Raw genomic sequence first — 11,798 nt, 5'->3', positions numbered from 1 at the left:
TTAAGCTGCGAGCGTGGCATGAGGCATACCATCCCATTCTGCTTCTTGCGCGGTTTCACCTGTATACGGAGGAAGAACAGCATATACACATACCCATGCAATATGAACAGGCAACCATAAGGCTTAGCTGGGAACGAGCTTAAGCGAAATTGTGCCAAAAAAAACTTTCACCAAACACGACCCTCTACACTGATTTGCGTTTCGCACCACAAAACTCGAAGCCAATCTGCGAGACAATCTACACGTGAACACACGAGCCTAACGGCCCTCACCTTCCGCGTGAATGTCACCTGTCGCATCATCGGGGGTACTTGCATAGTCCTCGAAGTCGACTGAGATGGCTGACTCGGCCCTAGCTGGTCGGTCTGTTCCCCCCACTGTCTCATCTATTGGGTTTTCCGGTGGGGAAGTCGAAGGAGGTGGCCTATCAGAGACACGAAAACAAGAATAACCTACGGGACAAGTCCCTCCTGCCACCAACGAATTCTCAATGCCCACTTACAACACGACGTTTCATGCTCACTTACCCATGACTATTCTTATAGTACATCCCTCCAGCGCCTCCAAGCAGTAGAACTGCTATAATGATCCCTATAGCAGCGTAAAGAACTGCATTACCGCCCTCTGAAACATGCATACGCAAAGCGAATCGATTCGACTTAAGATAGTTTCAGTGAAGATGCTGTTCCGGACACTGTTTGTACCTCTCTAGAAACAATCAAAGCGAGGGAACACTACCACGAACTTTCCTTCCTAAAACAGGAGGCTTACCCTCGACGCGTGCAAGGCAACATGCCTCCTCCTCTGTTGCGCCAAGTGCGTCTTTAACACACTGTTCTTTGTTATCATCCGACTGTTCTCCGCATGTTCCCACCAAGTATTTGCAACACGTTGAGTAGCAATCAATGGTGCACTCTCCTTCACTGTCCCTTATGATTTTCCCCCCCACTTTGCAGAGCTCACTGCACTCCGGAGACATTTCTGTGCAGTCCTCGCCTGTATAACCTGGCTTGCATACGCAGGTGGAGGTTGCAGCATCACATGTGGTGTTCCCCGAGCATATCTTTCCACCTTCTCCGCAAGGCTTTTGTACAGTGCACTCGATCCCTCCCCAACCAGGTGGGCATTCGCACTGTCCAGTTTTCGGGTCACATTTTCCATCGTTGCTGCAATGCACGTCTGAGCACAAGTCCTTGCAATTGGGAGCTGGAAACTCCGGAGCACATTCGCATACGTTAGAACTGTTGCAAACACCATTGGGCGAATTGCAATCGTTGTCAGATTCGCAGCAGTTGCTTTCAAAGGTCTCGCAGTTGAGCCCGCTGTAACACTTGGGGCACTTGCAGTGCCCCGTCAAGTCGTTGCAGACGCCACCGTTCAAACAAGTGACTCCAGCGCACCCGCTATTATCGCATTTGTCTCCCGTAACCGAAGGGGCGCACTGGCAGCTGTTGTATACACACGTGCCTTGAGGGGCATTGCAATCATTGTCTGCTTCACAGCACCGGGGGTTTTCGGTCTGGCAGCGATCTCCCGAAAAGCAGGCGGGGCATTTGCACTTTCCTGATGGCATCTCGCACTCCCCGCCGTTTTCGCAAACGACTGTGTCACAAACGCTGGTTTCGCATCGCGAGCCCATATATCCGTCAGCGCAGCTGCAGGCCCCGCTGGGCATCTGACAGGTGCCACCATTCATACAGGTCACATTGTCACAAGCTCCAGTTTCACACATTGCACCACTGAATCCTGCGTTGCATTTGCACTTGTTGCTTTCGCACGATCCGTGACCGTTGCAGTCCGCGTCCGAACTGCAACATCCTGACACTGGAGTCTCACAGTTGGCCCCTGTGAAGCAAGCAGGACACTTGCACGTCCCACTGGGAAGTTCACATGTGCCACCATTTTGGCAAGGGTTAGAGGAGCACGGCCCTGGAAGGATGGCTTCAGAAGGGGGTTCCTTTGCAAGACTGGGATCAGCGGCACTCAGCGCAGTGAAAGAAATCGCCCCGTCTACTGTAAATATGCAATTCGGTACTGTGGAATACAGGTTGCAGGTGCCCGTCTGACTGTTGCTAGAGCCGTCAGGCAACCATGTAGACCAAAATATCGATGAGCTACCAGTACCTCCCACCCCGGACGGGCTGTCATCGCTGCTTGCCTCGAAAACTGCCTCTCCGCACTGTCCTGCTGCTCCTGTGGAAGAAGAGGTCGCTTTCAGCTGAGTGCACACTCCGTTTGAAATGGTCCCAAACATGACGTTCTTCAAAGGTTCTCTCGGAGCTGCGACGCGAATACAGTAAAAACAGACATATATATAGTGGAAACGCTGAGGTGCAACTGACTCTTCTGCATAGCCAAGCCACAACTCCACGTGTTCCCCAAGCAAACCCTAATACGAGTGGAGCACTGGGCTAAAGGCTTACGGCAAGCTGTTTCGTAATCGGGTCTGGTGAACGCCGTGACGTATGTGTAGTTCGACGAAGCAACAGTCTTGTGGGCTTTCACACAGTACTTCGCATTTGAATCCGTTGCTGTCTTGACTGCACAATTGCTTCCCATATACGTTTGCGTGTGGTATCCAAGGATAAGACACTCTGAAGTGGAGTGGTTGAAAGAGGCAGGTAAGCTGCGGTAGCAGGGCCTGTTCGTGTCCCAGGGCCAGCACATGCTGGTGCAACGTGACAATTGGGAACACAGGAACGGGTCGCTAGCGAGGCTGGGAGTTTTCATAGAGTGCGTCTTCAGAGGAGGGGAGTAGGGGGGACAGCCGACACCGCTCCCAACGAAGTCATATCCTTGGTGCCCTCCTTTCCCGTGGAAGGCATAAGCTTTGTTGGCTAGAGATGCTCCTGGCAATGAGGTATCAAGGAAGACCAGGGGATTGTCTAAAGTGACAAAGTTGCAGACTTCGGGGTCATACTCGGCGTCTTGCAGCATATCATTCTGATAGACAGCCTGGTTAAATGGGCATTTGACCAAATACCCAGAATACATACTCCATCCTGACTTGTCCATGGGTACTTCAGATGCTCCGGGTGAGGCGGAAGAGGAGCAGCCCTGCGTCGAGAACGGCATCGTGTTTCCATGAATTTCGTTGGTGAACCTATCTATATCATCTGCTGGACTTCCCGCCCTATCGACAAATGCAATGTACTTCCCATAATTAGGACATGCCCCCACAGCCATAAGCCGCTGGCCTAAATAACGCTGAGTGTCTATCTCTGCATCGTTTCGTGTGCAGTAGCCCTTACTGGACCGATCCCACATTGCTGCATAACCCACTTTGACTCCCGCTGTCTGGTTACCTGCACAAAAAACAGTCATATAAACTCCGCAGCCACTACTCCCATAATACAAAACAACTGCAAGAATTATACGTTGAAAGGGTACACAAAAATCGATTCACTGTGTGGACCTCGACTAAGTTCAATGAACATAATATCCATCAACCATTACCCAAGTATTTCCTTCGCCAGGCGCAAATGTGATGGCCTTCCCCATTCCAGCTAAAAATGAAACTGATTCTGAATTTTGCATATAGAGAGGAACCAGTTCATTCTGCATCGTCTTACGCGGGAGCCACTTGTACGTCTTCCCTTTGTATTCGTAGGCTTGCAGGCCCGAGCCGGACTTGGCCCATTCCAGTTGGATGTGGTTTGCCGGAATGTTAAAGCGGTCCATATAGTTGCCAGCAGCAACTGCATTGCCTATTGATAAGATGGAAATGAGTGTGGAAATGAGGAAAAGTTGAGCCACAAGGGCCCAGAGACCAAGGAATTGGCGCATTTTACCGGGAAATTGATGCATTCTGCGGGAGTAAATCTTGAGCTAGAACCAACTCCACATGGATATATATGTAAAAGACCAGGCCCCCTGCACTGCCGGCTCTGACTTGCCCTATGCACTCAATGCTCTGACTTTTGACTGCGGAAACAGCTCAAGTCGATGTTGTTCGGCTGGTCATCACCATTCGGCAAGTGCAACTCAGGTAGAGCTGGAGGGTTAGAAACCAGCTAACATAGCATCCAGAGCTAATAAGAGTTTTAGAGAAATCTAAAGCTCTTTCGTGAAACCAGACACTGTGGGAGTAGCGAGCAGGAACCTGTGTGCGAGCGCCAAGGCCATACGGGCCGAGCTCAAGGAAAGGAGTTAAAAAAGGCTCCCAGAGAGAGCGAGTGACGCGAAGGAGGAGGATACGGAAAAAATATATGGTGGGTTCCCTCAACAAGTGAATTTTTTTACTGGGGAGGATGCGCAGGTCTAGTTAGGAGGACCGATGAAGACCGAGCTGGTCGCCTCAGTGACGGTTGCGCACAGGGACTGTAGTGCACAGGCACTACCAAGCGGCTCTGGTGTCATCTCTAGTAGCTCATTGACCATAAAGAGAAGGATTATGACATTAGCAGCTAAGGAAGGGATTAGTGCTGCTAAATGTTCTAAGAATCGAGTACCGCAGGTGAAGCCATAAATTAGAAGGATTACCCCCGCTGGCGGCCCCTATCGGCAGTGTAGCCTAGTCACTACTTGGGTACCAGGTAGGCTCCTTTAGAGATCTAATTGGGTAGAACATAGAATTATGACTATATAGGAGTATTAGATCTATAAATACGACTTTCGTGGATAGCAATTATAGGTCAGGCTCCTGACTGTGTCGCCACGGTTGATATCCCCCCCTGATCCTATAGGTTGGGCGCTGACACCCAGCCATAACAGGGGCAATTCAGAACGGACTTCCATTACTCTCTGAACTTCCCTTTTTATAGTAGAGACTCAAACATGATTAGTAACTTTAAGGATTGACTTATGGGAATTTGAGTAGTTAGAAGATGTAGTTAGGAAGCCTGACGCTATTAGATGAAACGTACGCACAGCTTAGGACGGCTGCGCACTGCATATAGGGGCTGTTCCGTTCCAACCCAGTGACCCCTATAGTGGAATGGTTAATGCGAATCAGCAGCGGGACAACCGAAGGGCCACGGTACAAGTTAATCACGAGGATAGTATATGCCGACCAGGATGGTAGCCGAGGCGGCCTGAGACAAACAGTGAGCTAGCGGAATGTAGAGTGGAGAAGGCAACGGCGGGGATTCTGTCTGTAGAGAGTAAGAGGGTGGAGAGACCCGACGTAAGTTATGCATAGGAGTATTCAGGGGTTCTGTGCGGAGTGGCACCAGAACTTCATGCCCCGAGATGGGGAACGACGCTGAAGCGTGAGTGCAGATCCGCAAAGCAGGAGGCTGCTGACTATGTGGAGGCCCCACAGAGGATAGGGGTGCAGCCTGATGCAGAATCCATTATGGACAAAGTCGAGGAGATGCAGCAAGCAGAACACGAGTTTCGCGAAAGGGACACAGAAGGGGCGGAAGAACCCGCTGTGGCGCCTTGTCGAATTGCCAAGAGGCATTCGTACGGGGATCAGAACGAGCTTCGTACTTTCATGGCACTCAACGAAAACTGTGGCTGTGTTACCCACTACAATGCATATATTAGGGAAGCTGGTTCTGTTTAGTGCAGGGTGCAAAACATGCACCTGTTTAGCTCAGGTGTTGCCATTGAATCCCATGAACTCAATCCTCTGCAGCTGTGACATGAGTGCCAAGGCAGGTAGCACAGGCACTTACGCAGCAACTGTCTTGTACAGAGCTGTGTAGGCCACCTATTTGGTACAGAGTGCCCTTCTCCCTGGCCGCCTCCCAGCAAACGCGCCCAGGTGGGGAGGGGAACAGCATCCACTTACTCAGCGGGTGTTCAATACGGCTGTAATAACCGATATAATAACCGTGGATGTGGTCTCCCCTGTCTCCCTAGTCGTGTACAGGCTATTTGCCAGAATTAAATGGGTGTCTGGCTTTGACAACAGTGCTAATTGGCAGTTGCTCGCGTATTTGGGAACACTCACTGGGGGCTGCTCCCACGCCAAATCCGCACTACTATTAACACATCCGTAACTCTAAATGTTAAACAAGACGCAATTGGAAATTAGAATATAGAAGGCGAAACAGAAGTGTGACTCAGATTACCGTCCCCCCCGGTGTTCAAATGAGGCGTTGGGCGATTGAGGGCTCCGACGGTTTCGGTTGCGGTCGAGCTGCGGCTTTCCTGTGGTAAGGACTGGCCTGTACAGTGTTTGATAAGCAGCGTCAATGCTTTATGGCATTGACAGCCGTTCAGTGTTTAGGACATATCTTGTGACATCGTCAAGCGGGACGAGCCGCTGCTGAAGGCGTCTTCTGGTCCCCCGAAGACGAGACCTTCGAACTCTTTCTCTACCCGTTGAACTGCCCGCCAACTATTCGGTGTACCGACAGCTGCCAACGCTGCCCCTTTAGGGCGGGTCGGCGTTGCTGCTGCTGCTGCATCAGCAGCACTCAGAGCAGCAGCCGCAGCAGCGAAACCTGAAGCGCGCCTGCGGGAAGCTACAGGCGAAAAAGACTGACTGCTGGGTCGTCGCCTGGCGGATTGCCGGGGTGGAGTGCGGCTGGTACGCCTAGGCAACCTGTTCGGGTGAGGCAAAACATCTCCTGACTCTGCAACGTCGTCCCACACGCGAGACCGACGGACAGGAGACTGCTCCCTAGAGACTGTGGGCGTTCGGGAGCCGCGGCATCGCGGGGAGCGCAACGGCGATTGCCTTTCTTGCAACTCTTTCAAGCTGTGACGGAATCCCAGGCGAAGAGAGGCCCCGTCTGGAAGCGCCCCATCCCCGCTGAAAGCTGCACTGGCATCTTTTTCGGGGGGCAAGAAGGTGAAGAGGGACTGTAAACACATGCAGATGAATCAAAGTCGCAAACGCTCAAAGCTAACTTCCCATGCCATTGGGAAACCAGCTTACGAGAACGAGCTGCAAGCGGCCGCACCCGCCTCCACACACTTCGTACAATACAAATCGCGGGCGTAAAAGCCAGCAAAAGGTCGCAGCACACTGTGCTTAACAAGAGTCATGCGGTGTTGCACAAACTAATAAATAATAGCCACAGACTGTTTGTGCATTTTTACGCCCATAACTACGTGTAAAACGACATGAAGCAGCACACTTCATCGTGCCTCTTTGCCACTGTCGTTGCTGTTTGTGCGAACGTTGAGAAGAATGAAGCGCACTGAGCAAACCTCATCCTGGCATAGTTTCAAATTCGTGCACAACTCAAGGGATGTGGTTTCTAATGTGGATGATTGTGAACTCAAGTAAGCCTGCATTCGGCACGTGGCTTGACGCACCCGATCTTGTTTCCGCTGTTCTTTGAGTCTCGTGTAAATGTCTATTCTTAGAGCGTTTGCGTCTTCAGGGCTGGGCACTGCCGCCAGCTGCTCCAGCCATTTGTCTCTTGACAGTTCCTCCTCTTTCCGTTCGGCTTCGTCGTAGCCCAACAGTTGCAGCCGTTGCGCCCTTGTCAATACACCAGATGCAGGCTGCAATAGCTGCTGCTGCAGCTGCAGCCACTGGTTCTGCCCCTCAAATGGCAACAAAGCAGCCAGTAGCAGACTGCGCACAGTCAGAGGTTGATGCCTGCAGCGTAGACAACGATACCAACAAACCATATAGCATAAATTGGCAACTGACTTCACCAGTGACCACCCCAGCACAGGCGTTGCAGCAGAGCAGTCGTGTCGCCTCACAGACACTTTTTCGTCCTGAGCATCACTGATTATCTACTCTTAGTAGCCTCGTACCACTTGGAAAGCTGCAAATGGGTGGTGCGGAATGCACGTATCTGCTCCAGAAGCGCCCCGTCTTCATCCACAGCCCCATTATCCGCATGTTGCTGCGAGTGCGGTTCCTTTTGCGGTCCCCTCTGCAGGTGAGATTGCTGCTGCCCCTCCCAAATCCTCCTACAGGTCGATTGTTCAGGCCCAAGGCGTTCTAGGACCTGCAGCTGCTGCCGTCGCGCTGCTAGGTGAAATAGCACCATGTTCTGTTGCTGCTGGTGCTGCTGCTGCAGGGAATCTGCCGCAGCACTGTAGCGCTTCCTGCTGGAGCTGCGGCGGCCTGGAGTCCCAACTGAATTTCGTCTGCTGCTTCGGGGAGTCCTCTGCGCAAGGTCCGCGGCAGCGACAGCAGCTTTTGCCGGATCTACGGAAACCTGTGCGTCTTGACGTTGCAGCTGGAGCAGAACAAGCTGCTGTTGCATGCGCACATGCCGCAGCAGCTGCTGCTGCTTCTCCTGCTGCTGCATCTGCGGAGCCAGGATCTGGTCTCGCAGCCATCTCCGGTGCCGCTGTTGTCGTTCCCTCCAGTCTTTCTTTACGTACACGTATGCAGTTCGCCCCTCAGAGGAAACCCACATGTTGCTGCTGATTTGGTGCTTTATCTCCGCTCCTTTCAAATCAAATCGAGAAATCAAGTCTGTGAACACACCGGGAACAGGGACAAGCCCATCTATGCATGCAAGGAAGGTGATATATGCAGGAGCCGGCAGCCCCAGAATGCCTGTCTTTGTACTCGCTTAACTGAGGCCCTCAACGGCTGCTGAAGAACTAGAGAGGGAAGCAAGCGTGAGTATGGCTGCAGTATGAATATCGATGCTGTTTGAAGACCTCTTGCGTCGGCACCTTCAACTCTGGAGCACGTAGTTTCATCACTTCACGCTGACTAACCGTTCCTAAAGGAGAGGTAAAACCACCAAGTATCTGTTTGCATGAACATGTGGGTAATACTGCGGAACAGCAACGACAGCGACAGAAGAAGCAGCACCAGCAGCGCACAAATAATCGGCAGAGAGAAACAAATGCATATATTCGCGTACAACCATGGTAGGGGCCACCATAGGGAAAAGCAGTAAGTGTGCCCCCAAAATAAAGGGAGAAGCAACGTGTACAGTCAACGAGGTGTCGCTAAAAAGGAGCAGGAGTGAGCGATGCAGCGCTACTCCGTGGGTTGCGGTAAACAACAGAAAAGAGAAGGGATGAGATTTAATTTACAAGTTGATCAAAGGCCCCTCCATGGCAGCGTCGAAGGAGTAGGCGTGCGTAACGCCTTCTAGGTCAAGGAATGCCGATAGGTCATCGTGGGCAAAGGCCACAGCACGCATAGGTCTGGCTTGAAACAATTCCTGAATGTCTCTGTCCAGCCCAGTCTTCGCCTCTGTCTCAGCATCTGTCTCCTGCACCCCAACACTCATCGCTACCGAGGCCATGACTCCTGGATCAAGGTCCCGATTCCGCAGACGCGCTGACGCTTCCCGCAGAAGCAGGCACCGATGCGTCTCCAGCGATAACCCAAACGCTTGTGGGCATTTTTCTATCCCTGCGAAAACCACACAAGGAAAAATAGCGGGATGCATCATGTGCCCATTCAGAATACTGCCGCCCGGACAGCCCAGAGGATCGCGGCAACAGCCAGCGAAAACGCATGATGTGGCGCAACAACAGAGTCTCCTAAATAATACAAAACAAAGTCGCTCAGCTATGGGTATGCAGGAAAGATATGCAACGCCACAATGGAAATGCTAGCTTCAGGCCAACAGCAGGTTTGATGAAGCCAACCAACTGCAGCAAGGCACTGAGTCCGAGGCCGCCAGCGCAGTTGCAGAAACAAGTAAATGCAAAGCCACCAACCACATATGTGGCCGAAGACCAAATGCGTACCCAGACAAGCAAGCCAGTCGTGTTCGTAAGCAGCTATCGCGCTAGGGGCCCCCCGTCCGCTGCCAAGATCACAGAAGACACTGAACCGGTCGGCACCGTACTGCTTGGCATAAGCCACCACCTAAACGACACACGCATACACCCCCAAAGATGTCTCAAAACAAAGATCAGGACTTCAGCAGCTGCTGCAGCAAACGCATGGCGTTGCTTTTGCAGGCATGGGAACTGACAAACAGCGCGGAACGCGTGCCCCATAACGCGCCCACTTGTTGCAGCTGCCGTTACTCTCCTAGAAGCAGCAGAAGCATATATGCGTGCTCCTATGCTCCCCCGAAAAGTGGGACGTCACCTGTTTGATGAAGCTCTCAATCATTTCGCCGTACATGCCGGCGGTGGATGTGGCGATTTGGGCTGTGTGGCCCCTGTAGAGGAAGGCCGTAGGCTTGCCTACGTAGGACGCCGGATCGACAGCGCGTGCATCAGCAGCAAAGGCGCTGGCAGAAGCAATGGCGGCCTCCGTCAGGTCACGCGCCGCCTGCTCCGCTTCCTCTTTTGAGGGGCATTCATCTTTGCACGCAGCACTTGCCCACGACTGCACTGACCAGCAAGATGCAACTTCGTGAAGAGGAGACTGCCTCCGCCGGGACTGATACGCAGACAAAAAACCAATCACTGCAAACGTTGCTGTCATGCAAGCACCTCGAACACCTCCGGTAGTCTAAAGGGCCACAACAGTCCAGCAGCACTTCATTACCACTCCATGCTGTTCACAGCTGGACCGAAGGCTGCCCAGAGCTAGAGAAGGGTTATGCAAATTGAGCATTCGAAAAGGCTTACCGCTGTGCCCACCTCATCACACCGAGAACGGCGTAGCCCACACTGATTACCAGTTGCGATGTAGGGAGCCGAACAGCAGGCTGCCGACCGCCGGCGGCGCTGAATCGAGGCGGAGGAGGACGGAATATGCCGACGTGTAGGCTCTGGCTGAGAGAGCGGGAAGGAAATGCCTTCTTCTTCCCATAGGGTCGAGTCGTGTGTCGAGGCGTGCGTAGACAGGTCCCACGTTCCCCCCCGCGCCTCCGCCTCCATAGGGAAGGCCCCTTCACACGTTCCTCCAGTGTTTTCAACAGGTGGAGAACTCATCTGAACCCTGAGACTTGAGTTGCAGTCGACCTAGCGCACCTCCCTCAGGGCCCTGAGCGGCCGTCCCCCAATGTCAGATCGGCATCTGTGGCGGTACATACAGCTGGAAACATGCAGCAAGATCTAATAAACAATCAAGTGCATGAAAGTGGGAGGAACCAGAATCCCCAGGAGGGGGTTCCCCGGTTACCCAAAATTTGGTCTTGGCAGTGCAGCAGGAGGAGGACACCGAGGTTTCGACAAGGTCTGCAGTGATACCCCGCCACCGCTACCAAAAATTCAATTAAAAATAATAATCATGTGCTCAAATGGATAACAGGAGTAACAACGTCGAGACACGTAGCTGGTGAGTGAGGGTGGTTGGTGGTTTCCTCGCGCCTCGCGTGTAGTGTGAATTGTGTTTTTCCCGTCTTAAGGACACGCAGTTCGATGAGCGAAAATTGTGACAATCCTTGAACAGATGGGGGGAGTTGCTTAAGCTAGCAATGAACGTGCGTTAAAATAAACGTTCTTTGCCACAATTGCGCGGTCACCCTGGTGGCAGCGCGAGGCTTCGCACGTTCAGCACGCCTTCCAAAGTATCTTAGCGTGCAGCCCCCTTGTACCCATGAATGTGCACACAAATTCCAACGTACATTTGTGCTAGAACACTGCAAGCCTACAGAATGAGGTGAAAACCCTTCGGACAACCCCCCAAGCTAGCCATTCAAATAACCGGCTCTTCCCAGCAACCCTGGGCAACTAACCCTACGCTGCAATGGCCCATTAAATGGCCGCCCAAGTACGAATTCGCATAGGGCTCCTCACTATGAAGTGCGTACTACGGGTGCAGGCAAAAGTTTGCCTATTACTAGACAAACGTACTTCTGAGCTAAAAGCAACTGAGAGGATAAAGGGAAAGACCATAGACAGGTTGAGTTGTTTTGAACCAGAACCCCTTGTTTGGGGGTTCGCCATATGCCTTGCTGCTTCTTTCCAGATGCAGGCGGTCCAAAGACCAACATCCTACAGCTTGCTACCTTTGGTTGAGTTATCTACAAAGGCAGCAACAGGCTACTAAAGGGCTGGTTCAC

At 52.3% G+C, this 11,798-nt stretch overlaps 2 protein-coding genes across 2 annotated transcripts; both read right to left on the bottom strand.

Annotated features, from left to right (window-relative positions):
- Positions 1-3,786, bottom strand: EMWEY_00022320 (EGF-like domain-containing protein, putative; the record flags this gene model as incomplete). Its single annotated transcript, XM_013477894.1, has 6 exons — positions 1-59; positions 273-424; positions 528-591; positions 772-2,280; positions 2,424-3,305; positions 3,573-3,786. 6 exons carry the CDS (start codon positions 3,784-3,786, stop codon positions 1-3), a joined length of 2,880 nt encoding a protein of 959 aa, XP_013333348.1.
- A 2,388-nt stretch (positions 3,787-6,174) lies between these two features.
- Positions 6,175-10,671, bottom strand: EMWEY_00022310 (hypothetical protein, conserved; the record flags this gene model as incomplete). Its single annotated transcript, XM_013477893.1, has 8 exons — positions 6,175-6,756; positions 7,216-7,504; positions 7,669-8,341; positions 8,593-8,651; positions 8,917-9,241; positions 9,583-9,703; positions 9,932-10,228; positions 10,420-10,671. The coding sequence occupies 8 exons, from the start codon at positions 10,669-10,671 to the stop codon at positions 6,175-6,177; spliced, it is 2,598 nt and encodes an 865-aa protein (XP_013333347.1).
- Between the last annotated feature and the right edge of the window lie 1,127 nt (positions 10,672-11,798).

This window comes from Eimeria maxima, genomic scaffold (assembly GCF_000499605.1).
Source record: "Eimeria maxima Weybridge genomic scaffold, Emw_scaff217, whole genome shotgun sequence".
Lineage (NCBI taxonomy): Eukaryota > Apicomplexa > Conoidasida > Eucoccidiorida > Eimeriidae > Eimeria > Eimeria maxima.
Note: the sequence above shows the minus strand (reverse complement) of the source record. Positions and strands in the feature narration are given on the sequence as shown.